Source organism: Myodes glareolus, chromosome 13, assembly GCF_982192425.1.
Source record: "Myodes glareolus chromosome 13, mMyoGla1.1, whole genome shotgun sequence".
In the NCBI taxonomy this organism is placed as follows: domain Eukaryota; kingdom Metazoa; phylum Chordata; class Mammalia; order Rodentia; family Cricetidae; genus Myodes; species Myodes glareolus.
The window spans coordinates 55,429,401-55,456,825 of record NC_142038.1 but is presented as its reverse complement, the minus strand read 5'-3'; the positions used below and the strand labels follow the sequence as shown (position 1 = coordinate 55,456,825).

Here is a 27,425-nt window from a genome sequence, read left to right as displayed (position 1 = left end):
CGATCCTTGGGTTTGTCAGTATTTATTTGATAAAGAACAAGAAGTTCAAGCCTGCAATAACAGCACGTGCAAGGCTGAGGCAGGCTTGTTCCAGTGTCAGACCTAGCCTGGGCTACAGTGGAGAAAAAGGGAGGGAGAAAAGAAAAAGCAAAACATTAAAAAGTTTCTAAGGTTTTTGTTTCATGCCATGCTTGGGAATTCTAGATGCAAAGCCTTTTCATTTGTTTTCTGAGTCAGATGTCGCTGTGTAGCATTGGATGGCCTGAAACTCACTGTGTAGAGCAGGCTTGCTATGCTCCTCTGTGTACCTCAGGAATGCTGGGGTTAGAGGCCTAGACCATCATAGCTCAGAGCTTTTTTTTTCTCCATCTCAGAACTTGCAGGGTTTTTCCCCATTGTCTTGAATTGTGTATTTCTGAATGATTTCATTGTATTTTGTAACCCATTCAGTTACTGAAATTTATCAGGTACTTCCCTGTGATTAGACTTGAGAGTTCTTGTTTGGGGAAGAGCATAGGTGCTGTTTTGATTCTCATTGTCAAGAATGCATACTGTTGCTATGACTTGATATTACCATTGGTTCTGTCCCTCTCTACACCTCACCTTTAGAATGAAGTCATGCTACACAGCTTCCACTCAATAATCAGTTATGTATTCTTAGCCTCCTTGAGAGTAGAGTAAGTACCTGAAGTACTCCTAGGAGATTCCACTCTGCTCCAGTATATATGTTCAGTTATTTAACCAGTATGGACTAAATGTGTATTTATTAAGATACTTTTAATATGATGGAAACTAAGTAGTATATAATCATCTCCCATTTGAAGTTTTCTCATTCATTTCTGCTTTTAATGAGTGAGGATAATTGTCAAGATCCAGTTGGATTATGTGTCAACTCTGAATCCTTATTTGTGCTTAAGAAAAAGAGCCTTGGGGCTGGAGAGGTGGCTCAATGGTTAAGAGCACTGCCTGCTCTTCAGAAGGTCCTGAGTTCAATTCCCAGCAACCACATGGTGGCTCACAACCATCTGTAATGAGAGCTAGTGCTCTCTTCTGACCTGCAGGCATATATGCAGGCAGAACGCTGTTTAAATAGTAAATAGATAAGACATTTCATTTTAAAAAAACAGAAAAAGAAAAAGCCTTAGGGTAGAAGTTAGGAGATTGTACAGCAGGTGTCTGCTCCCATTAGGGTAGAAGGTAGGAGATTGTGCAGCAGGTGTCTGCTCCCTTAGGGTAGAAGGTAGGAGATTGTACAGCAGGTGTCTGCTCCCATTAGGGTAGAAGGTAGGAGATTGTGCAGCAGGTGTCTGCTCCCTTAGGGTAGAAGGTAGGAGATTGTGCAGCAGGTGTCTGCTCCCTTAGGGTAGAAGGTAGGAGACTGTGCAGTAGGTGTCTGCTCCCTTAGGGTAGAAGGTAGGAGACTGTGCAGCAGGTGTCTGCTCCCTTAGGGTAGAAGGTAGGAGACTGTGCAGCAGGTGTCTGCTCCCTTAGGGTAGAAGGTAGGAGATTGTGCAGCAGGTGTCTGCTCCCTTAGGGTAGAAGGTAGGAGACTGTGCAGCAGGTGTCTGCTCCCATTAGGGTAGAAGGTAGGAGACTGTGCAGTAGGTGTCTGCTCCCTTAGGGTAGAAGGTAGGAGATTGTGCAGCAGGTGTCTGCTCCCATAGGGTAGAAGGTAGGAGATTGTGCAGCAGGTGTCTGCTCCCATTAGGGTAGAAGGTAGGAGACTGTGCAGTAGGTGTCTGCTCTCTTAGGGTAGAAGGTAGGAGATTGTACAGCAGGTGTCTGCTCCCATTAGGGTAAAAGGTAGGAGATTGTGCAGCAGGTGTCTGCTCCCATTAGTATTTGAGGATTCATGTGACCTTGACTTTTTTGTCACACCTCTTCTTACTTTTCTTTGAGATGCAGATATCATTACAAAGAATGTTAGTTGCAGTTGATAATGGGAGTAGTGATGATGACCGTGAGGTTAATGAAATATCCAGCTAGGATTATGTTTTTATGTACCTAAACTTAGGACAGTTTAAAAAAAAATGTAGTCTTTATTCTGACCAACTGAAAATGAGCCAATTCACCTCTCTATTTTACTTTTGGGAGGAAGACTTAACTTGAAAGTATCACTTAATTACTTTTGTTTTTATTCTTTTATGAGAGGTTTCAGTCGTGCCTCCAGTTCTTGACCCTGGTTACCTGTGCCAGTAAATATTGTTACTTCAGCATACACACAACTTTGCTTGGCTACTCCATATTTTTAAGAGAAATATCTCAAAATATTACCCAGGCCGACTTTAAGCTCTCAATTCAAATGTTGTTCCTACCTCACCTTCCTGAGAACAATAAGATGTACACATGTACTTGGTGCTAATCTTGTTACTGCCAGACTTCTGTCCATCTTTTTCTTTTCTTTTTTGGACATATGTGTTGCCATGACTGGCTTAGAACTCTCTATGAAGACCACCTTGTCCTCAAATTCATAGAAATCTGCCTGTTTCTGCTTCCTGGATGCTGGAATGAAAAGTGTAGTGTGTGTGTGTGTGTGTGTGTGTGTGTGTCCGATTTTGAACTCAGGCTGGCAGACATGGTATGTAGCTGATTACCCTGCCTTTGATTCATTAGTTTCTGGGCATACATGCTCATGCCCCCACCATCAATCCTGTAAATGTTCTATTAGTAATTACATTTTTGTATCTTTTTAAATAAGGACTTTTTGTATCCTGCTGTAGTTATGTCTGTGGAAATGTTTGTTAGAGGTATTATTAACCTGTGCACATTTACACATAGACATACCTCAGTAGGACCATTTTTCTAAAGAACTTCACATTGCTTTCTACATATATGGGAGTCAGTATCTCTTAAATGACTGATGAAAATGAGGACATGACTGCTCCTAGGTCTGACCCTGGTGATAATCTAAGCGTCAGGAGAGCAGAGCATTGAAGAATACTAAGTTGTTACATTCTTTCTCTAATCTTTGATGAAGATTCTCTACTGTAACATGAAGGGAGCCTGCTTGTTTGGTGGTTTCTTTCTCGCCCGGCCCCCCAGCTGTTTAGTCCCAGAGAAAAATCACACAAAGATCTCTATTTGTTATAAAACTGATTGGCCCATTAGGTCAGGCTACTTATTAGCTAACTCTTACATCTCGATTAACCCATTTATCTGATCTATTTTAGCCATGTGGCTCAGTACCTTTTTCAGTGGGGCAGCTCACATCCTGCTGCTTTGGTGGCCTGGGCAGGAGTGGGAGGAATCAACTTCTTCCTCCCCAGAAGTCGCCTGCTCTCCTTGCATCATTTCCACTTCCTGTCTGGTTTTCCCACCTACACTTCCTGCCTGGCCAATCAGCGTTTATTTAAAACATGATTGACAAAATACAGACAACTCTCCCGCACCACTCTACAATCACATTTAGACCTGTTTTTTAACTTTTAGAAAAGGGTCGGTACAAAACAAACATATTTCTTACCAGGCACTTGTGGCTGCCTTTAATCCCAGCACTCAGGAGGCAGAGGCAGGTGGATCTCTGTGATTTCAAGGCCAGCCTGGTCTACAGAGCGATTTCCTGGACAGCTAGGACTGTTACACAGAGAAATTCTGTCTTGAAAAAAAAAAAATAAAATTGTTTCTCAGTTGTAATTGAAGAATCTAGAAGACTGACAGACATTCTAAGCATTGTTAGGTGGTAGTTGTGAAGACTTAATGTTTCCTGTTGTGTCAGCCTCTTTGGAAAATCCTCAAGGCTTTTCTCTGCTTGAGTGGAAATTGTACCCTTTGTTCACTTTTTCTGCACACTACATATACAACTAGCAGCTGTCTGACATTTAAATTTGAGCAGTTTATGCCTGTATGATTTTGTTGGACTCACATATATTTTACCATATGTGCAATAATTAACTCTGATATTAGAAGTACTCAGGATATTACATGGTATTAGCTTATAAATTATATGCTTAATTCACTTTCTAAGCTACTTAGCAGTTTCCTTTAGGTCTGCCATTGGGAATTTTCCATGTAAACCTACAGTTAATAGAAAACTGTAGAAACCAATTCACTGTTTATATAAGTGTGACTTAAGTAGGATTTACAAGGACTGTGCCATATCTCCCTTCTTATTCCATTGGATCTGAGTTTTTGTATTGGTTGCACATCATACATTTGAAAACTGTTAGAGGTTTGTTCAATATTTCTGCATTAGTATTTAGGTTTAATTAAATCGTTACATTTTGCCATATTCTGATTTCATTTTGAATAAATACACATTCCAAATAATGGTTAAGGCCCTTCTTTCTTCCTTGTCTGAATGTGTCCACTTTCTTATCAGACAACATAGTAAGCTAGCAGTTCAAATTTCTCAAATTGGTCTTGTGGTAAATGTGGCAATGCAATGAGGAAAACTGCACCAAATCTCCCCACATATTTATAATATGTGTTGCAAGCACTGAAGTTCTGAGGTGTGGAGGGGAGAAAAACCAAACAAACTTTCCTTTTAAAACGTTCATCATTGCCTGTGAGTCTGTGTGATGTTGCTTGGAACATACCCTTTGAAAACCCTGCCTAGAAGTGTACCCATTTTGAAATTCACTTTGACTTCCATAGTTTGTCTCTGATGTAATCTTTTTGATTTTGATGACAAGCTTACAGTTTGCAGTCATTCTCAAGTGATCTTGTTATTGGATACCTTAAGAATGATTTTGCAAAATGGGGATATAAACTTAGAACAAACCACGTACTCATTGACCAGTTCACAATTACTCTTGATCCTTAAATTTCCCAGTTCTTGAGTCTTCTGGTCTTTGGAAGTGTCTAGTCTATGGGTCATGGCTTTGCTTACACTTAAATTGATGTTACATCTTATGCTTCTACAGCTGGCAGTAAGCCTGAGTTTGCTGTTAATGTTTAACACATTTATAAGTGACAGTTCCTTAACTATTATTGTTGTACAAAATGGTACTTGAATTCATTGTTTGCCTTTTTTCTCTCTGTATTAGAAAAAGTGGTGTTTTTGTAAGTCATGTATATTCTTCTTAATAATTGTTCCTATAATGACCTGATGCAGGAAAAATAAAATGGGAAAATGGACATTACTTCTGACCTTCAAATAAAACACATGAATTGGTTTTCGAACTGTTTACCAAGCCTTGGGTCCTATGTACCATGTTAAGTCAAGGCTGTTAACCTCTGTGGAATGGCAGGTCCCATGATCTGAATGGGGTTGTGGACAGGGGAGGAGGTCCAGGGAAAATGCAGTCACAAAGGTTATAGTAAATGTCATGGAAACAAGGGAAGCATCAAGGACATTCTGTATCAAGCCATTTTGGCTTCAAGTCTTCACACCACACTTCTGTATTAGGAATCTATGAGAAGTTTCTACTGGTGTAAAAGTCTAGCCTTATCTGTTAAAGCTTAAACATTTGGTTAGACTTAGAACTTTTTCTTCTAAAATATTGTTTAAAGCAACTTTCCTTTTAGAGAGGGCAAGATATCCTGAAACACAGGTTAACCGTGCAATCCTTATCATCCCGAGTGCTAGGATCACAGGTGTGTAGGACCACACCAGGTTTTATGCCATGCCGAGGATCGAAGCCAATGCTTTATGCATGCTAGGCAAACACTTGGACCTAACAAGCAGGCAACATCCTCAGCCCAAGAACCATGTGCGTGTGCATGCCTGCCTGTGTGTGCACATTTATATTTACTAGACCATATAGGATAAGTCTTTAAGTATTTATGTTTAGAAGGAGTTCCATACAGACTTATAGACAATATATATTTTGCAGTTTTGCAATTGCACCTCTTGTCTCCCACCATATTTTCCATGTCCAGTTGTAATCTAAATAAAATGGGTAAATACTGTGACTGTCCTAGTCATCGTAGACTCAGAACCCTCACTCCTGGCTTCTTCCTCTGAAGGACTGGATGTGTCTGTCACATTCCACTTGGGGACTCTTGTTGGTCCCCTAGAGGATCACAGTTCACCTCTGACAGATCTGTGTGGAGGAGGCCAGAGGACAGTTTGTGGGAGTTGGTTCTCTTCTCCTAGCATATGACATCTGAGGTTGAAATTTGGGTTCTGAGACTCGTACAGCAAGTAATTCACCTGCTGTGCCGTCTCACGTCCACCTGACCATCTCTTGCTCACCTGTGGCAGGCCGTTAGTGTCTTAAAGACAAGCTTATTATTGTCCAGTGTTTTAACCTTTTTTTTTTTTTTTTAAAAAAAGTTGCGTTTTTGTTTGTTTTGGTTTTCAAGACAAAATTTCTCTGTGTAGCCCTGGTACTCACTCTGTAGACGATTGGACTCAAACTCAGAGATCTGCCTCCTCTTTCTCCTGAGTGCTGGATTAAAGGTGTGTGCCACCATACTACTTTTAGAAGTTCTTTCCAACAGCAAGAAGTTGTTAGTCCTAAAAATGTTATTCATTGCCAGATGTTCTTTAGATTATGTGGGAGCTGCCTGAGTGAGTAAACTTTACTCAAGTTAGTATTAACTCCTTTAACAGTGCAAATGCTATATTTTTTTTTATAATTTCTATGTCTGGAGATACAAAGAATGTTGAATAATTTCTGAAATTTTGTTCTTTCAAAAATGAAATGATCATACTGGATGTGATGGTACATGCCTTTAGTCCCAGTACTCAGGAGGCGAATCGGGAGGATCTCTGTGAGTTCAAGGCCAACCTGGTCTACACAGAGAGACCTTTGTCTCAAAACAAACAAATGAAAAAAACCATGAACAAAACAAAACAAAAACCCCAGAACCATCCAACCAAACAAAAGAAAAAATAATTAGCAATCGAGTTTAATACGGTGTTTAAAAAAAAATTAAGTATAAGGTACATATGTTGGAGACAGGTCAGTGCCTGGTGTGCTCCTTTATAGCTCTTCACCTAGGTGGTTTTAGGCAGGGTTTTTTGCTGAACTCGAAGATCACCACCAGCTGCCCAGTGAGCTGTCTTTGTCCCCGCCCAGCACAAGGTTACAGTCAGGCTACCACGCTTAACTTTTACATTAGTGCTAAGCATTCATACTCAGGTGCCTGTGCTTGAGTTGGTAGATATTTTACTGGCTGAGCCATTTCCCTAGCCATAATGTGAGGGATTTTTAGAGTTGAAGTTTGAGGTCAGTAAACAATTTGTTTATTAATTTATATTTTTTCTGGTGATTTTGTATAAGTTAATGAGCTTTAGGTATATCTTGCCAGTTCACATGTGTTCTTGAAATTAAATTGTGAGCTTCTTACTGAGGACTGAGGCTCATTTGCCTGGGCTCACAGGCCTGCTTATCTCGGTGTTGGCAAATGAAAGCATTAACTGGATTGATTATAAGCCATCCCTTGAGTTTTGAGTAGAGGTGAGGTCAAAGTAATAGGAGAGAACCTGTGGCCGGAAATTTCAAGTGCCATGGAAGCGTAATGTGTGACTTTAAATTCCCACCCAGCAAATTTTTCCTAAACGATTATTATTAGTTAAGCTTTCCTTTGGTTACCTGGAACCATACTGCATCTGGCGTTTCAGCCTATATATTTAGTTAGGGTGGGAAGTGTGCCGGGATGCATTATTAGGAGTAACAAGCATGACAGCTTGTTAGGAGTAGATATCTTCCCCCATGTGAGTCCCTGGATCAAACTACAGTCCCTGGGGTTTGGGGCAAGAACATTTACCCACTGGTTCATCTCCCTGGCTCTGCCTGTATTTATTTAAAGCCTGGCTTACTGCAGTACACTTGCATAAGGTATTATTTATTTTATACAGTTCTATGAATTTTGTCAAATATTTGCACTGTGCCCAATATACAGAAAATTTCAGCTCTAAAACCCATATTTCCGCTTTAGTTTCAAAGGTTGTATTGTATTATTTGAGTTTACCCTGATTTCCCTTAGGCAACCTTCATTGGTTCATAGGCATGTGATTTCAGCCTTGTCAGTTCAGACAAGCTGCAAGCAGTAAACATCTGAACACAGTGCTTCGTACGCTTCTGCAGGCACACAGTTGCTACCGGAGGTTTTGTCATGCCGAGGCTAGGTGCCAATTGTATTTTAATAGCATGTATGGTCACATGTGTTCTCTGAGTTTGTACTAGTTTGTTGTCCCACTGTTACAGAGGAGCCTCTGACCAACGCATATCAGTGCTGCATAGGTTTTGCTAATGTGGGACCTGGTGTTACCTGAGTAACATTCAGTGATGAGTCGGTGAGTCCTTTCCTCTCTTGCTTTCCTTGTTTTACACCCCTGACCCCCAGACAGAATCTCTCTCTCTCTTTTTTTTTTTTTTGAGACAGACTTTCTTTGTGTAGCCTTGGAGCTTGTCCTGGCACTCGCTCTGTAGACCAGGATGGTCTCGAGCTCACAGAGATCTGTGTGCCTCTGCCTCCCAAGTGCTGGGATTAAAGGTGTGTGCCACCACCACCCAGCCAGAATCTCTTAAGTAGCCCAAACTGTTTTCTGACGATCCTGCTACCTCAGCCTCCCAAGTGCTGGGATAACAGCTATGAGCCTCCACATTTTTCTGCTTATGTTAAAGCCATACCAAGAAAGCTGTGCACAAAATTTATTCCATATTATTTATTTACAGAACCCCAATATCACACTATAGAAAACATTACTAGAATACCTGTAACTTGTTTTACTACAAAAATTTTAGACAAAATCTCTCTCTGTAGCCCTGGTTCTCCTAGAATTTTCTGTGTAGACTAAGCTGGCCTAGAACTCAAGATTTCTGCCTGTCTTTGCTTCCCAAGTGTGTGTCTACATTTATATAACCAGGTTCACTCTTAGAATCACCCTATAACATTTGACGTTCATGAATGTTGTTTTATTTATCTTTATTAAATTAGGCAAGCATTACTTCTGCAGTGTGTGGTGTTCATATATAAGACTGTAGTGAAGGTGCCACAGTATATGTGGAGATCGTAGGGCAACTTTTGGTAGTTGATTCTCTTTTTTCTCATTGGGAATTTAATTCAGGGCATCAGGCTTACGCTGTTGACAAGCACTCTTTTGAGCCATCTCTCTGGCCCGTTGCTTGTTTTCATGAGACTTTTTCTTTGTTTCTAAAATCTTTCATCTTGGTAATATGATTTAAATTTGGGAACTATGACAAATCTTATTCTATTTCTAAAATGTATTTCCTATTGTGTCATCTAAAAGTGTTCTTTCTGTTTTGCTGTGGGGTTTGTCTCCTTTTTTGAGACAGAATTATACTGACTTTGAAGTTCTGGACTTAAATGGTCCTTCTGCTTCAGCTTCCAAATAACTAGGACTTCAAGTGTGTGCTATTATATCTGACTGTATTTAAATTTTTTTAAAAAAAATCTTAATTTATGTTTTTAGGATAAATTTGTGGTAGTCTTGCTGCTATTTTTCACATTCACTTACTGTGTGTGTGTGAGTGTGCGCGCGCATGTGGAGGGCAAAGGACAATTTTCATGAGTAAGTCATTTTATTTCACCGTGTGGGTTCTAGGTCATCAGACTTGGGCAAGTACTGCTAAGTCATCTCATGTTATCATTTCAATTTCTTCCATTCTTTCTCCCTCCCTCCCTCCCTCCCTCCCTCCCTCCCTCCCTCCCTCCCTCCCTCCCTCCCTCCCTCCCTCCCTCCCTCCCTAGGTTTTGCTAATGTGGGACCAATTCCTATAGATCCTGAGTTATTGTATAAAATTCCTTCCGATTTTTTGAGATTGGGTTTCTTTCTATGTAGCTGTCCTGGAACTCACTCTGTATACCAGGCTGGCCTCCAACTCTCAGAGATTCTACTGCCTTTGATTCCCAAGTACTGGGTTTAAAGGTGTGTGCCACCATCACCCTGCTTGAAATGTTTTTTGTCAGGAAATGGAAAGTTTTCTCTCTCCTGAAGAAGGAAGTGGGAGTTGTTCACTCAGCAACCCTCCGGAGGCTGAGGGCAGAGGACTTAGCATGGGCAACATACTGAAACACTAATTAAAAGAATAAATTTCATATCAACTTGCTTTTGTGCCAACCTGGTTCATTTTTCTTACTCCCGCCTTCTACCTCTCTCTGTCATTTAAAAATAAAAATGATAGGGGCAAGAGAAATGGCTGAGTGGGAAGAACACATGTTGCTCTTCAGGAGTTTCTGTGTTGCCAGCACTACACTGGTTAGTTCCCAACCACCATTAACTCAGCTCCAGGGCATCTGACACCCCCTTCTGACTTTCTCAGGCACCCAGATACAGGCAGCATGCACACACATGGACATATGTATAAACATAGGTCAAAAAAAAAAAAACCACACACACACACAACATAATAGTGATTTCATACCTACTTTCCAGAGGTGATCCATTGTTACTTAGTAAATTTAATACAACTTTTTTTTTGTTGTTTTGTTTTCATTTAGTTTGGTTTGGTTTTTCGAGACAGGATTTCTCTGTGTAACAACGCTGGCTATCCTTCAGCTGCCTCATAAGTGCTGGAGTTAAAGGCATGTGCCACCACTGCCTGGCTTAGTAGACTTTTTAAAATGATTTTTGTCCCTCAATGTTGGATATTCACAAAGCACTATATATCCTGAGTTATTGTGTAAAATGAGTGATCGATCATAGGGCTAGTAACCCAAATCTAAACAAAGTCTTTCTGCACATAATATGGTAGTAATTGTATACAATATTTTTAGTAATTTTGTAAACAAAACCAGGCTTCATAGTATAGAATTTGATGCTTGGGTATGCTGGTACATAATCAGTTTTAGATATTGGATATTTAGGCTAGAGATAATTCCATTACATAGTGAAGTCTTGTCTCCAAACTTACTGACTTGTCCTTGGAGGACATAGTCTTGGGCATTTGTTTATGAGTCTATGGGGTTCGTGTGTTATTCCTGTTAGTACTGGATCACTGAGCTACATCTCCAGCTCTATGTCTGCTCTTTTTATACATGTGTTATGTATTTTTGAGCAGATGTATATTTTTTATTTAGTTTTGTTTTCTGAAACTCAGTATGTAACCCAGACTCGTTTTGAACTCAAGACCCTTCTACTTCAACCTTCACGTGCTGGGATTGCGGGTGGGATTATAGGCATACTTGCCACCGTGTGTGTGTGTGTGTGTGTGTGTGTGTGTGTGTGTGTGTGTGTCCGTCCGTGTGTCTGTCCCATCTGTGTCTTTTTAGGCCACAAATGTTAGTAGGCCGCACATGTTACTTAAGTTACTTTTATTTTTACAATTATGTGTGTGCCTCTTTTGCCGACATGTTTATGTATTATGTTCATGTTTGTGCCTGGTGCTCATGAAGAACAGAAGAATGCATTGGATCCCCTGGAACTGCGGCTACAGATGGTTGTGAACAACCACATGGTTACTGGGAATTAAACCCAGGTCATCTGGAAGAGCAGCCAATGCCCTTAGATACCCAGTCGCCTCTCTAGCTCCAATTTATGTGTATTCTGATTATAGTGGGACTGGGAAGAGGACTCGGAGAGTAAAGTACTTGCTGTGCAAACATGAAGACCTGAGTGTGGATCTCCTAGCCCTGGAGACTGGGTGTGTGCCATGCACCTGCAACTCCAGCACTCTAGGGGTTGGGGACAGACAGTTCTACTCGTGTGGCTGAAAGGAAGACCCTGGCTCAAAAACAAACTGAGGTGGACAGTGATAGAGGCAGACATCTCATGCCAGCCTCTGTCTTCCACACAGCCAAGTGTACCTGCACACAAACACACTCTAAAAATGCTTTTAATTAAAAAAAAAATAAAGCTAACAAAATAGGTGCCTCAAATATAGTATCAAGACTGAAGGATGAATTGTCTCCCCATTCTAGTTCCTGTCTGCTAGGCTCCACCCTTCAGGTGTCTTCATGCATGTCGAACTGAACAGGAAGGTAAATATTTGTGTTCATTTCTCCAACTAGATTTTATTTTTCTTCATTCTTTTAATTAATTTCATTGTTTATTTGGGGCAGAGTCTCCTCTCTAAATATCCATGACTGACTTGGAACTCACTATATAGACCAAATTGACCTGGAACTCCCAAAAACCCACTGGCCCCTGCCTCCTGATTGCTGCACCACTTGGGTTAAAGCCATGTGCTCCTACTGCCCAGCAAATTACTGTTTTTTTAAAACATTAACAACAGCAACTGGAGAGCTTATGACTCAGTGGTTAAGAGCCAATATTGCTTTTGCATAAACTCCTGTTTGATTTTTGAAATTGATACATATACATAGCTGTGTGTTATAGTTTTAGATGGAAATGACCCCTAAATTTTATATTCCCTGTGCATGTTAGACTCATCAGGCAGGTTAGGAGGACCACATGGTTTCATATATCCTGATTATTTTTTTCTGTCTCTGTATATGTGATGGTGCTCTCATTTCTGGGGACACACATGCCAGTATGGGCACATATGGAAGTTAGAGGTTGACCTTGGGTTATCTCTTTTCAATCACTTTTCACCATATATTTTGGGACAGAGTCTGTAATTGAACTTGGACCTCACCTTTCTGGACTGATTCGCTGGCCAGCCATTCTTCCGGGATCTGTCACTAGCTGTTCAAGTTACAGTTGCATAGTGCTGCCCTAGCTTTGATTCTCTATGTAGAGCAGGCTAGCCTGCATGGGATTAAAGGCTTGTGCTACTGCTCTCGGCCCCTGACCTTAATGTTTTTGAGGCAGGGTCTCGTGTAGCACAGGCTCAGGTTGGCTCTGAGCTCCTCTCTGCCTCCACCTCCCAAATGATGAGATTGTAGTCGTGCACCACCATGCTCAGATGTACCAGTCCTTTTTTCGTTCTTAAAAATTATATTTTAAATTATGTTGTGTGTCTATCCCTGTTTATATGTTGAGAAGGGGTGCATGTGTGGAGGTCAGAAGACAACTTTGGGAGATTGATTCCTTCTACCATGTGGGCTCCAGGGACAGAACACTTGGTGTTCCAGGCTCCAGGCTTGGTGACAAGTGTCTTTACCCAATGATCCATCTTACTGGTCCCCACTTCTTTTTCTTAATAATAATCAAAGTATAACTGCAGAACTTCCCTTTCCTATCATATGTCAGTAATAAAACATGTTCAATGTTAGGAGATAATTAAAAACAAACACAATGAGAAGGAAGGATCAACCTTTTAGGTTGGAATCTGCACTTTTTCTCTTACACCTGGGTATGTGCACAGTCACGTAATTATCCACGTATTTGCCTTCTACAGTGATAACGCATATTGATTTCAACAACAAATAAACTTAGTATTATGCACATTTGAGTCACGTCGATGAAATAATTATACTCTTTGAGTACTACTATGTTATATGGCAGGTGTTTTGGAATATACTTGAACCTTACTCAAGAACGTTTAGAAACAAACTGCATCAACATAGGATGAGATCACAGGACGTGTGCTTTCTTGGTGCATCCCTCTGCATGTATCTTGGGGGAGGGGGACAGGGAGAACTGTTCTGAGCTCAAACCCATGTGGTATGCATGGTAAATACACTTTGCCTTCTGGACGATTGTAAAGAGTTCTCACTGCACCTACTTTTTAATGCATTTACTACATAAATACTCCTTGACTCTGTACAGTATGGCCTTTCCAAAACCATAAACATTTCTTTGCCTTGTTCAGTCTGGTTTTTCACATCTGTGATTTTTAGTAGCATTTCTTTGTTTTCACATATTTAACTTGTGTGAACTGGTCAGACATTGTTTCTCCTCAAGTACTTCAGGAAATAATAGCAAGAAACCTGGAATATGGTTACTGTCTTCCTGGTTAGAAAGGGGTAGTGGGGAAACCTGACTTAGGACTCCCCAGACTGTCCTGAAGAAGGAACATTGAACTGAACAGTGCAGGTTGACTTTTAGAACTGAAATAACCAGCATTAAATGCTTAAAAAGCCTACACAGTGCATCTTCCAAAAAGCCATGACTGACCTGCCAGCAGGTAGGTGAGCAAGATGCATGTAGTTTCCAGAGAAGAGACCTGACTGAGCACAGTAGTATGGGAGGCATGCTGACCCTGGGTCCAGCAGAACCCTAGACAACCAACACTAAGCACCTTTCCTGCTTTTGTCATTTAGAATGGAGCCCCACTTGCAATGCATCCGACCAATGAGATTTTGTTCTGACGTGTTTCCCAACAGGTCACGGTGCTGATGTGAAGTGTGTAGACTGGCATCCAACCAAAGGGTTAGTCGTTTCAGGAAGTAAAGATAGCCAACAGCCTATCAAGTTCTGGGATCCCAAGACTGGGCAGAGTCTTGCAACACTGTAAGTGATAGGAACCCTGCCTTGTCCCTTGAAGAAGAGGGACCAATGGCAGCCTGCATTACTTAACTTAGCTTTCTCCTGTGGTTTGGCCACAAAGGACTTCAGTCTTTGGGTGTTTTGTTAATTATGACTTTTCTCTATATCTCTAGTGAAGGAAGATGATATTTGCTCTGCTACAGACCTAAATTTTACTGGGTTAGCCTACAGGACTGAGAGGAAGATGAGGTTCCTACTGTTGTCTCTGTTTCCTCAGAGTACTCGATCACCTATAGTTTTAGTGCCTTTGCCTCTTCCTAGCCATGGCCCAACTTTCCCTGGCTTACTCCATCTAAATACAAAGATGTCTGTCCATTTTTGTGCCAGTTCTCTCCTCCCCTCTCCCTCTCATACCCTTCTTCTGCCCTCTCTCCCTCCCCGCTTTCCTGTCATCTTTTCTTTCTCTCCCCGTTTTCTTTCTCTCCTTCCCCTGTCCCTTTCTCTTTCTCCCTCTCCTTTGTTCTCTTTTATGTCTTCTCTCCCTCTCTACCCCCTCTCCCTCACTCTCCCTTTGCTCTTTTTCCCTCTCTGTCCCCACCCATCTTGCATCTCTTCCCCATCTGTGTCCTCCCCTGAAGGAGACTTGCTTACTTATGTAGCTATGTTTCTCCTTGGCATGATTTGTAATTGTTACCATTACATGAATGTATTGTTTTGGTGCACATGGATGCCTTATCCTGGCCCTAATTGAAAATGAAACATCATAGTTCAAATTAGTTAAGACAAGGCTACTGTTAGACACGACATGCGCAGTACATTATGAACCCTTGGATATAAACGTTATGCAGGCCCTGGGGCAAAGCATTGCCTTTCATTAAAATTTACCCTCAAACCATCTGTAAACTAATGCCTACTTCCATACTTTGTCTTCTCCATCTTCTTCCTTCTTCCTCTCCTCCTCTTTTTCTTTTTGAGACAAGACCTCTCTGTGTAGCCACGGCTGTTCTGGAACCTGTGTAGACCAACCTGACAATGAATTTACAGAGGTATGCCTTGCCCCTGCGTCCCAATTGCTAGGATTAAAGTTGTATGTCACTTGGCATTGACAAGAGTTTTCGAGTGTATTTTAAGTGTGATCTTATCGCTGGGCCAGGTGGTGGCGCATACCTTTAATTCCAGCACTCGGGAGGCAGAAGCAGGCAGATCTCCGTGAGTTCGAGGCCAGCCTGGTCTACAAGAACTAGTTCCAGGACAGGCTCTAAAGCCACAGAGAAACCCTGTCTCGAGAAACAAAACAAACAAACAATAAATGTAATCTTATCTAGTTATAGTCACATACTCTGTTACTACCAGGCCACAGCTTTCACCATCTTTATCCACGTGCTTTCAACAAAAGGACCATCTTGATGAAGTGATGCTGCTGTGCATCCTGACATGGTGTACTGTCCGTGCTTTGTTTCTAGTCACGCCCATAAGAACACCGTGATGGAAGTGAAGTTAAACCTCAATGGCAATTGGCTCCTGACAGCATCACGTGACCATCTCTGTAAACTTTTTGATATCCGAAACCTGAAAGAAGAGCTTCAAGTGTTCCGAGGTCATAAGAAGGAAGCCACAGGTCTGTGGCTGGGATATGTTTCTCATTTTTGGGAATTCCTCTTCTTGCAGCCATTGCACGTTGTAATCATTTAAACTTTATTGGTATTTTTGATTTGCAGCTGTAGCCTGGCATCCTGTTCACGAAGGGCTTTTTGCCAGTGGAGGGTCTGATGGTTCTTTGTTATTCTGGCATGTTGGGTATGTACCATCTGCTGTGTGGAGAAGTGCTGATGTTTGCCTGTACACACATTCCCGCATTGTATGGCAGCAGAGTGGGGCCTCAGCTAGGAAAATTCCGGTGGCTGGGGACTAGCGTGTTTTGAAGCCCAACTCCATTGGAGCTCTCTAGAAACACCTGCCCATGGCCATTGCATGTGACTTGGACTTCTCCAAGTACGAAGTCAGGGTCCTTCATGGCAGACTTGGGACAAATAGTGTACTAAGCGATGCAGGTGAATATGATCTAGGGCTAGTGAGATGCTCAACAGATGTGAAGCATTTGCTGTGCAGGCCGGCCACTCTGATTTCTGTTCTTGGAACCCATGGTGGAAGGAGAAAACTGATGCCTAAAAGTTCACTATGCCTTCTCTTGGGTGTCATCATATGCACACATCATACACACATCACACATATATAAACACACCACACATACATTAAGACATTCAGTTTAGATTAAAAAGTCTGTTTTGAACTGACCTCCAAATCATGCACTGTGATGTTTGCAATGCTATGTTGACTATAAGTGACTTCAAGGAGGAATGTGTTTGTGAAGAGTTCTCAAATGTATATAAATATGATCAAATTTTGCATTTTTTATGTCCTAATGTGAGAGACTAGCTTGAAATAAAAGAAGACAACACTTGTGTTTTGGATGTAGAAATCATCATAGAAGAATAAAATAGATTTTTTTTAGTTGAAATAATTTATGAAGCATGATTTTCTATGGCTCTTTTATATTTGACTGAAAGAATCTTCTGCTGAAAAACTAGTGTAACACATGGCACTGGCAAGATTCAAAATAAGAGATGATAGGGTTTTTTTTTCGGTTATGCATGCATGACATACATAAGTGTCACACACACAGACGGGTCTCGAACTCGAGACCTCAGGCAGAGTGGTTGGAGCTCTTACCTCTCAGCCATCTGTATGGCTGTTGAGATGATAGGTTTTTTAAAATACTAAAAAATATATTTTTGTTTTTGATGTTTTAAATATTCTTCTGTTTGTATGTTTTTTTTGTTTTAGGTGATTTCTTGGTAATTTTGGTTCAGCAGTGTTTTTCATTTGTGTTGCAGGGTAGAGAAGGAAGTAGGTGGGATGGAGATGGCCCATGAAGGAATGATCTGGAGTTTGGCTTGGCACCCTCTGGGACATATTCTCTGCTCAGGCTCAAATGACCATACCAGGTAAGTACCATACTGAGGATAAGAAGAGATGTCTATACACAGGGAGTAGTTGGAAATAAATATATATTGTGTGTGTTTGTGTATGTTTATAGTTCCATTTTTTTTTTTTTCCTGAGACAGGGTTTCACTGTGTATCCCTGGCTATCCTGGAATTCTATAGACCAGGCTGGCTTCAAACTCAGAGATCTGCCTGTCTCTGCCTCCTGAGTGCTGGGATTAAAGGTGTGTGCCACCACCCCCAGACAGTTCAGATTATCTTTAAAATTAGTTTAGAGGAGACAGTATTGGGGGGGGCGGTTAGCATGCAAATAAATGGGTTTCGTATTCATTCTTATATATGACTAATCTTTGCTCTTAGTTGTTCCTCTTCTTCCCTATTTCTTCTGAACATAAGAGATTTAGTTTCTCAGCACTCATTTTTTTTTTTTCCTTTTTGTTTGTTTTTGTTTTTTGAGCCACGATTTCTCTGTGTAACAGCCCTGGCTGTCCTGGAACTAGCTCTATAGACCAGGTTGGCCTTGAACTCACAGAGAGCCATCTGCTTCTGTCTCCAGAGTGCTGGGATTAAAGGCATGTGCCACCACTACCCTGTCTTAGCACATTTTCTTGAATTGTCATTTTTCTGGTGTATGTTTTTGGCACCTTTGTTAAAATATTAAGTGAATATAGGGGCTGTAGCTTTGGCACAGCCGTTAAGAGTACCGGCTGCTCTTCCCGAGGTCCTGAATTCAATTCTCAGCAACCACATGGTGGCTCACAATCATCTCTAGTGAAATCTGATGCCCTCTTCTTACATAATGTCATACATGAAGGTAGAGCAGCACTCATCTACATAAAATAAATAAGTAAATCTTTTTTAAAAATTAAGTGGATATAACCTGTTGGTTTATTTCTGAGTTCTCTATTCTAGTCTACATGTCTATTTTTGAACCAGTACAATGCAGTATTGTTAACATTGGGTCTGTAGTATAATTTGAGATCAAATACTGTAATACTTCCAGTATTATTCTTTCTGTTAAGAATAATTGGCACTTTTTTCGAATTGTTGTTTTGTTGTTTGTTTTCATTTCTGTTTCCATATACGTTTTAGAACTCCCCCCTTTTGTTTACTGTGTAGAAAACCACTGTAATTTTGAGGGACTTGGTGAATCTGCGAATCATTTTTGATATCCCAGTATGCTATTAGCCCATGAGCATAGGAATTTCCATCTGCTAAGTTCTTCAGTTTCTTTTGTCAGTGTTTTAAAGTTTTCATTGTAGAGGTCCTTCATCTCATTGGTTAGTTTTCATCTTCTTTTTTTAAAAGACAAGGTCTCGTATCCCAGGCTGGTCTTGAACTCACTGTGTAGCCAAGAAAGCCTTAGTCTTTGATCTTGATGCCTCATCTCCCAGGTGCTTGGATTATAGATATGGGCTGCCATGTTTGTTTGTTTTGTTTTGAATCCGCTGTAACTATTTTTACAGAGTTCTTTCTCAGAAAGTTCTATTTTTGAAGATTGCTTTCATATCCTTTTACTTTGTTTAAAGTATTTATCTAGGGTAAGAATTTTCAGGTAGGGTCTTTTGTGATCTATTAACTATATGCGTGTCATCAGCCAATAGGAATACTTGGACTTCTTTTCCTATTTCTGTCACTTTTATTTTGTTCTCTTTTTTAATGTTCTAGTTTGAGCATTATTTGAATGAAAGGGGAGGAAATGAGTATCCTTGTCTCATTTTAGATTTTAGGAAAAATACTTATAGCTTTTTCCCATTTACTATAATGTTGGCTATAGATTTGTCATATAAATTTTTTTTATTATATTGAGGAATATATCCTTCCTTCTATTCCTACTTTCTTCCGGGCTTTTATCATGAAATAATGTTGAATTGTTAGGGGTCTTTTCTACAGCTGTTGATGATCATGTGACTTCTGTCTTTAATTTTATTTATGTATTGTGTTGCATTTATTAATTTGCATATGTTGATTCAGTCATATTCCTGGGATGAAGTCACTTTGGACATTGTCCTGGTGTTTGCATTTCTGTCACTATGATAAACATCATGGCCAAGAGCAGCTTGGAGAGGAGAGGGTTTGTGTCACCTGACAGCTCCTGAGTTACACTGCGTTACTCAGAAAGTTGGGAAGGAACTGGGAGCAGAGACCATGGAGCACACTGCTCACTTCCTTGCTCTCAGGTTCATGTTCAGCTTCTTTTGGGAAGGAGGCCTTAGAGAGTATGGTATTGCCGACAATGGGCGAGGCCTCCCTCCTACCATCATCAATTAATAATCAAGAAGATGCCCCACAGACATGTTTACAGGCCAGTCTAATAGTTCTTCATTTGAAGTTATTTCTTCCCAGGTGTACTTCGGTTGTGTCATTGACAATTAAAGTTATGTGTGATGGATATATATTCACTCAGTGTGTTCTTCAGTTTGGCGGGAGTTTATTTTCAGGGCTTGAAATATTTCATTCCATGTTTTCCTGGATATCAGGGTTGCTACTGAGATACTGAGATAGTGTGTTAATTGATTACTTTTCTCTTGCTGTGACAAAACACCATGACCAAAGGCAACTTAAGGAAGACAGAATTTATTCTGAATTATAATTCCTGAGAGTTAGGAGTACATCATAGCAAGGCAGAGGTATGGCAGCATGTGGCAGGCATGAAGGCCAGAGCCGGTAGCCGAAAGGTCACATCCTCTATTACAAGCATGAGGCAGAGAAGGGGAACTGGAAATATATATAATTTCCAATGACATGCTTCTTCAGGCAAGGCTACACCACGTTCACTTCCCAAATAGGGCTGTCAACTCTGAACTAAGTGTTCAAATACCAGAGCTTGAGTTGAACCTGATTCAAACTACTGCAGGTTGTATAGAAATTAGGATTGGGCAAGTATTTAAATAGCCTCCTTTAAATGTATTATATTAGTATTTGCATATTAATTAGAATCAAGTGATTTTCTTCCACCACGATGAATAAGTCAAAGGAAATGGGAAATAATGCAGAAGTCAATATTTCTTCCTAACTGGGTTGACTGGTTTTCCCTGTCCTGCCCTTTGGTTTTTTGTTTTTGTTTTTGTAGCTGGCTCTTCAGGTGGAGAGAGAGCTACTGGTCTCAGTAATTAATTCAAAAGGTTAGATCTCTGCTGATGAGAGTTTCTGTGGTGGGGGTATGCCTATAATCTCAGTACTCCAGGAGGTAAGACAGGTGTATTTCTGTGAGATTGGGGCCAAGCCAGTCAGAGCTATATAGGGAGACCTTGATAAATCAACAGCAAAACCAAAACCACAAAAGCGTTTCTGTGTTTGACTCAGCATTCTGTAGGAGGTTCCCAGACTGAGGCATCCCTCATTCTGCACACCTCCACCTGCCAGTCATCCTCTTCTCTCTGGTACATGGAGATTAATTTTCCACACACTCTCTTGCGTTTACATTTGTTATGGGTGTTTTCTTCCCAAACAGATTTGAGCTGCTTTCGACAAAGTTCCAGTCTGGAAATATTTGTTACTTTTGGCTACATTGTGCCAGATTTCGGAGAGGTCCCATGTTTCCGTTTTGTTGCTAAAGTAGGCAGTGGCTGAGGTGATGCCTTCCATGTATTCTTGAGTGTAGGTTCCCACACTACGCTTTCCTTGAAGTCTCCACAGCCAATGTTGTCCCTTTGGAGTGTCTGCCCCTAATGTAACCGTCCCCTGGGCACACACTCTGCAGTCCTCTCAGTGTCTGTCTAGCTCACTGTTCCTCTGATGGCGTGCCAGAAAGGGCTAGTATATTCCTGGTCATTACTGCTGACACAGGCAGGCTGGGCGGCAGTATGGCCCAGTGCTAGTTGGTAGCTATTGCTGGTATTTGCTTTTGTGAAGGATTTTGTAGATCTCACTTGAACTTCTTTATTCTCTCTTTACTTCCTACTCTTTCTTTTCCCATAATTTTCTGCCTTTTTACCATTCTCTTTGTGTTTCTGATGTTTTTGTTTTCTTTCTCTGATTCTAGTCTCCACTACTAGAGTCATGTAACCCAGGTTAGACTCCAACTTGCTGTGTAGCTGAAAATTACTTGGAGCTTTTACTCTTCCTGTATCTGCCTCCAGAGTGCTGGGATTACAGGGTGTCCTGTTCTACACAGCCTGAGTATATTATTTCTTGTCCTGACTCTTCCTTCTCTGAGTTACAGCTTTTAATCTGCTGTTTTTGTAGTGATTGGCATAGGGTATTATGCTAAAGAGATGGAGTTAGACGTTAACTTTTCTAGTTTAAGTTTTGCTTTGCATTCTGATGTAAAATGCTCTTTCCACAATTAAAATATTTCAAAGAACAGTATTTTTAAAACTTGATTTGAACTATTTTGCCCAGAGAGAACACTGAAACCATGCTTCTCTTTCTCCCGTTATTTTTATTTCATCAGCAAATTCTGGACTCGAAACCGACCAGGTGATAAAATGCGAGATCGATATAATCTGAACCTTTTACCTGGCATGTCTGAAGATGGAGTAGAGTATGGTAAGATCTGCATTTTTGTCCTTTGAAGTCTCATGATATTCCATTATAAACATTAAGTGTTAGAAGGCTCATACAAAACTAGTTTAGGGCAAGGGATGTAACTAAGTGATCCAGTGCTTGATGCGCTCCTTTCAATCCTCATACCAAATAATCCAACCACCAAATAATTTAATTTTTTTGCTTGGACTTAGAGATTGCCTGTTTCTGTCTCCCAGGTGCTGGGATTAAAAGACCCAGCTTTAGTTTTAATTTTATAGTTTTTTGATTTATAAGTCACCAGCAATATCTCCTGGGTCTTTTAGTTTGTTTGCATTTTTGTTTTGTTTTGAGACATGTTCTCAGTGTGTATTCCTGGCTAACTTAACTGACTTAACTATTGCTATATAGTCTATGCTGGTATTGAACTCATGGAGATCTGCTGCCTCTGTTTGCTGAATGCTGTAATTAAAGATGTGCTACTGCCCCCAGTGATATTACTTATTTTTATAAAGCATCGTTTGTAGGGGACACTATGAAGCTCTCTGATGATGGGTCTATTATTTGTAGATGACCTGGAACCTAATAGTCTGGCAGTGATCCCGGGGATGGGAATACCAGAACAACTGAAATTAGCTATGGAGCAAGAACAGATGGGTAAGGACAGCTATGTTTATTCATTTCATTTTTATAAGGTTTTGTAAAACTCTCTTATTTTCTTTGTAAATTAATTTGTTAATAAGTGGTGTTGAAATGTTCACGTGGCTTATATTGCGAAATGTGAATAGAAATGGTTCAAACTATGTAATGTTTAAAAATTATGTTTCCAACAGTTTGTTCATTTATTAAGAGGCTACATTGTTTTGTTTAAAGGACTACCTAGTTCTTTCTATGGTTTCAGGAAAAGATGAATCGAATGAAATTGAAATGACAATTCCAGGCTTGGATTGGGGAATGGAGGAAGTGATGCAAAAGGATCAGAAAAAAGTTCCTCAGAAGAAAGTTCCTTATGCAAAGCCCATTCCTGCTCAGTTTCAGCAGGTGAGGGACTAAAGTGACCTTGTGCCAAGAGATTTGTGACCTGTTCCTCTAACTTGCTCAGGATGATTTCCTCCAGCTCTTTTGCTGCCCCCTTCTCATATTCTTTTTTTTTTTTTTAAATAGTTTATTTAAGTTCATTTTATGTGCATTGTGAAGGTGTCAGGTGCCCTGGAACTGGAGCTACAGACAGTTGTTAGCTGTCATGTGGGTGCTGGGAACTGAACTCGGGTCCTCTGGAAAAACAGCCAGTGCTCTTAACCGCTGAGCCATTTCTCCAGCCCCCCCCTTCTCATATTCTTGTTTTTAGGCATATTTGCCATTTGTGCTCTGAAGTACTAAGTTTGACATCCACCTTCTTTAGGCCTCTTTTTACTATTGTCTCATTTCTATCATTTACATTGTCAGAGGGAAGAGAAGGACTAAGCAGGCAGAGTGTGTTGGCCATCTTCTGTATTATCTGTCTTCTGCTCCATTAATACAAATAGCTTATTCAAGTAGCTAGCAAACTTTGCATACTTTCTTTAAAATTTATTTTTATTCTGTGTTCATTGGTGTTTTGCCTGCATGTATATCAGTGTGAGGATGTCTGATCCTCTGGAACTGGAGTTACAGACAGTTGTGAGCTGCCATGTGGTTGCTGGGAATTGAACCCAGGTCCTCTGGAAGAGCAGCCAGTGCTTTTAACTACTGAACCATCTCTCCAGCCTTAAAGCTTTGCATTCTCGATAGCTGTAATATCTTGCAGTACTTAGGTCAGCTTTCCGTCAGTGTGACACATATCCATGCTAACGCTGAAACTGAGGCAGAAGTCTGTTCTGGTTCACGGTCTCAGAGGGTCCAGGTTGTGTGGCTTTGTCTCTGGTCTGCGGCCTGAGAGAATATTATGATGGGGAGCATGTGATAGAATAAAGCTTCTCACTTCTTACTTCCCAGGGAGCAGAGAGAGTGAGAGGAGCCTACATCTCAGTATCCCCTCAAGGGTGTACCCCAATGACCGCCTCACTCCTTCAAGCCCCTCCCTCCTAGAATTCCACTTTCTCCCCAAAGTGTCATCACCCGAGGACCAAAGCTTCACCATATGAGCTTTGAGAATACCAAACTACAGCTTGTAGCTTTCATAATTTTAGTAATTTCAATTACTAATATACCAGACCACTCTATTCTTATGTCACAAAGAATTGGCTTTAGAGGTGAAGACAGTTCAGCTATGTATATTGATGATATTAGAGAAATTTTTTCAACCTATCATAATTTTCATGCTTCTATGTAATTTAATTTTCTCTTTTGTTCTAAGGCCTGGATGCAAAATAAAGTTCCAATTCCTGCTCCAAATGAAGTACTGAATGACAGGAAAGAGGATATCAAATTGGAAGAAAAGAAAAAAACACAAGCAGAAATTGAGCAAGAAATGGCCACATTGCAATATACCAACCCACAGCTTTTAGAGGTGTGTGAGCTAAGAAAGTAGAGATAATGCCTTTTGTTGATATTCTATCTACCTGTTTAGTGTTGTTTTTAAATGATACTTTCTTATTGTGTGTGTGCCATGGTGTCTATGTGGATGTCAGAAGGCAATGCAGCAGTCTTATTTGAAGGCTTTAGCTTATTTTATTTATTTAGTACACTCATTATTTTTTGTTTTTTTTTTTCCCTCCCCTTTCCAGCAACTTAAAATTGAAAGGCTTGCACAGAAGCAGGCTGATCAGATCCAGCCTCCGCCCTCGTCTGGTACCCCTCTCCTCGGACCTCAGGCCTTTTCTGGACAAGGTCCAATATCTCAGATTCCTCAAGGTTTTCAGCAGCCTCATCCATCTCAGCAGATGCCATTGGTGGCTCAAATGGGGCCCCCGGGTCCACAGGGCCAGTTCAGAGCCCCTGGACCCCAGGGACAAATGGGACCACAAGGTCCCCCATTGCATCAAGGAGGTGGGGGACCACAAGGATTCATGGGACCACAAGGACCCCAGGGCCCTCCCCAGGGACTGCCACGGCCTCAAGACATGCATGGTCCCCAAGGAATGCAGAGGCACCCTGGACCTCATGGCCCTTTGGGTCCTCAAGGGCCACCTGGACCTCAAGGTAGTTCTGGTCCTCAAGGTCATATGGGTCCTCAGGGTCCACCTGGACCACAGGGTCACATTGGTCCCCAAGGTCCACCTGCTCCTCAGGGCCACATGGGTCCACAGGGGCCTCCTGGTACTCAAGGAATGCAGGGACCACCTGGTCCCAGAGGAATGCAAGGACCTCCTCATCCTCATGGGATACAGGGTGGGCCAGGGTCTCAAGGAATCCAAGGTCCAGTGTCTCAGGGACCTCTGATGGGACTGAATCCAAGAGGAATGCAGGGACCTCCAGGACCTCGGGAGAATCAGGGTCCTGCTCCTCAAGGGATGATGATCGGCCACCCACCTCAAGAGATGAGAGGACCTCATCCTCCAAGTGGATTGCTGGGACATGGCCCTCAGGAAATGAGAGGTCCCCAGGAGATGCGGGGCCTACAGGGACCTCCACCACAGGGATCCATGTTGGGCCCTCCCCAGGAACTTCGAGGGCCCTCAGGTTCACAAGGGCAACAGGGGCCACCCCAGGGCTCTTTGGGACCTCCACCCCAGGGTGGCATGCAAGGACCCCCTGGACCTCAGGGACAGCAGAACCCGGCAAGAGGGCCACATCCATCTCAAGGACCAATACCATTCCAGCAGCAGAAAACACCTTTGCTAGGTGATGGGCCCCGGGCCCCCTTCAATCAGGTATTACTCATTTCCAGCTTGTACACATTATCACATGGGAATGGACTCTGCATTGTACAGAGCTGACACTGTACAGCTGGGCCCTCCTGCTCCTTAAGTGTCAGCAGTGGCTTATAGCAGTGGCGGTCTGACTGGAAGAACGTGGCGAGATGGAGATGAAGAGCTAGTTTGCCATCATTAAATAGATCTCTTGCACCTTATTCTTTTTCACATAGATTAATCCAGAACAGATCAGCTGTTCGTGGAATACAGTTACTTGTGTCAGGGCTCCAGAGAGCTGTGGCTCTAGGGAGGGAGTGTGCTTGGTTGTGGACAGTTCCACAGTTGTCGGAGTCTCTTGTGGAGTTTTCAGCCTGATTATTCCTTGGGCCAGCAAATAAGCAGCCCACCTTCTACATTTCTATCCACTTCACTTTAAGATGTTTTTAAAATAAATGTGCGTGCAAATGCTCACATACCATAGCAAGCATGTGGAGGTCAGAGGACAATTATTAGAAATTGATTCTCTCCTTCAGCCATTTGGTCCTCAGGAATCTAATTAAGGGTATAAGGCCTGGTAGCAGGTACCTCTCAGCCATTCCATCAGTTGTTACTGTTGTTTTAATGGCATTTATTTGTATCTGTTTACTGTATATGGCATATGCACCACATCTAAAGATGGCATGGGGGTGTTGAAGGATACTGTAAACTCTCTGCCTCGCTATTTTCATTTCAATGGATGCATTTATAGAAAAATTGATTGCAGACCAGAGTATTCAGAAATAATGCCCTTGTGCGTGAAAGTCTGTTCAAGCTGTTTTCTCCTGTTATATAAATTATTTGCAGGAACCTGGAGATGTAGCTCATTTGACAAAATTCTTTGCCAGCAATTGTGACATCTTGGGTTCAGTCTCTGATCCTACATAAAACTGGGCATGGTGGTACATGCTGGCTAGAGACAGAAGGATCTGGAGTTCAAGGTCATCCTTGACTACGTGTCAGAAAACCATCTCCATACATACATATATACATCCATATATTTATACATATATACACCTATATATACATACATACACATATATGGGTGTATACACACACATATATATCTATATGTATGTATATTATGAGATAGGGTCTCACTGTAGAGTTTTGATTGGCCTGGAGCTTGTTATGTAGACTTCAAACTCACAGAGATCTCTCTACCTCTGCCCTCCAAATACTGGGATTAAAGGTGTGTACCACCCTGTCCAGTCTCCAAAATAGTATTTGTAGGAAGGATATTTATGTAAATATTTGGTCGTTTTCAAGGACTCTGTCTTCAAGAAGTTTTGCTACTCAGTCATTGATTTGGTACTTGAGAGATGATGCAAGAAGAGTTTGAAGTTGTTTTGGGTAAATTACACAAGACAGCATGGACATGAATGGATTTAATAGTGTTTGGTTATGAGTGATGACTCTGAACATTTATTTATTTATTTATTTATTTATTTATTTATTTATTTATTTATTTATTTATTTATTTATTTGAGGCAGGGTTTCTGTGTAGCTTTGAATCTTATCCTGACACTCACTCTGTAGACCAGGCTGGCCTCAAACTCAGGGAGATCTGCTTGCCTCTGTCTCCTGAGTACTGGGATTAAAGGCATGTGCTACCATGCCTTTAATTTTACTATTGATTCAAAGATCAATAGTAAAATTACTTACATGTCACAAGCCAGTCACACGAGCAGACACTGGCAGTCAAAAACTGCCAGAGTGGTGTCTTGGCTTGTAAAAGTCTGACCACCTCAACTGGATCTCAGGACTCCACAAATGTACAATTGAGAATATGCCCCACCCACAAAAATCAATCAATTAAAATAGTCATTAGCTATGGTCTATAAACCCAGAACTCAGGAGGCTGAGGCAGGAGGGTTGAGTTTTCAAGGCTAGCCTGTGTTCCATAATGAGTCTATTTCCAAAAACAGAGAGAAAATGCTATCAGTACTGTATTGCCAGAA

The 27,425-nt window shown here is 41.2% G+C and overlaps 1 protein-coding gene across 3 annotated transcripts in view; it reads left to right on the top strand.

The window, feature by feature from the left end:
• The window catches only part of Wdr33 (WD repeat domain 33), a 115,645-nt gene that overhangs the window by 62,430 nt on the left and 25,790 nt on the right, over window positions 1-27,425 (top strand). For all 3 annotated transcript variants that reach the window (XM_048442564.3, XM_085700020.2, XM_048442566.3), the window contains exons 8-16: window positions 14,083-14,209; window positions 15,649-15,803; window positions 15,904-15,982; window positions 17,080-17,190; window positions 21,585-21,679; window positions 22,226-22,312; window positions 22,557-22,696; window positions 23,991-24,143; window positions 24,361-25,446. In XM_048442564.3, coding sequence (XP_048298521.3) covers window positions 14,083-14,209; window positions 15,649-15,803; window positions 15,904-15,982; window positions 17,080-17,190; window positions 21,585-21,679; window positions 22,226-22,312; window positions 22,557-22,696; window positions 23,991-24,143; window positions 24,361-25,446 — 2,033 coding nt within the window. The remainder of the gene's footprint in view (window positions 1-14,082; window positions 14,210-15,648; window positions 15,804-15,903; window positions 15,983-17,079; window positions 17,191-21,584; window positions 21,680-22,225; window positions 22,313-22,556; window positions 22,697-23,990; window positions 24,144-24,360; window positions 25,447-27,425) is intronic.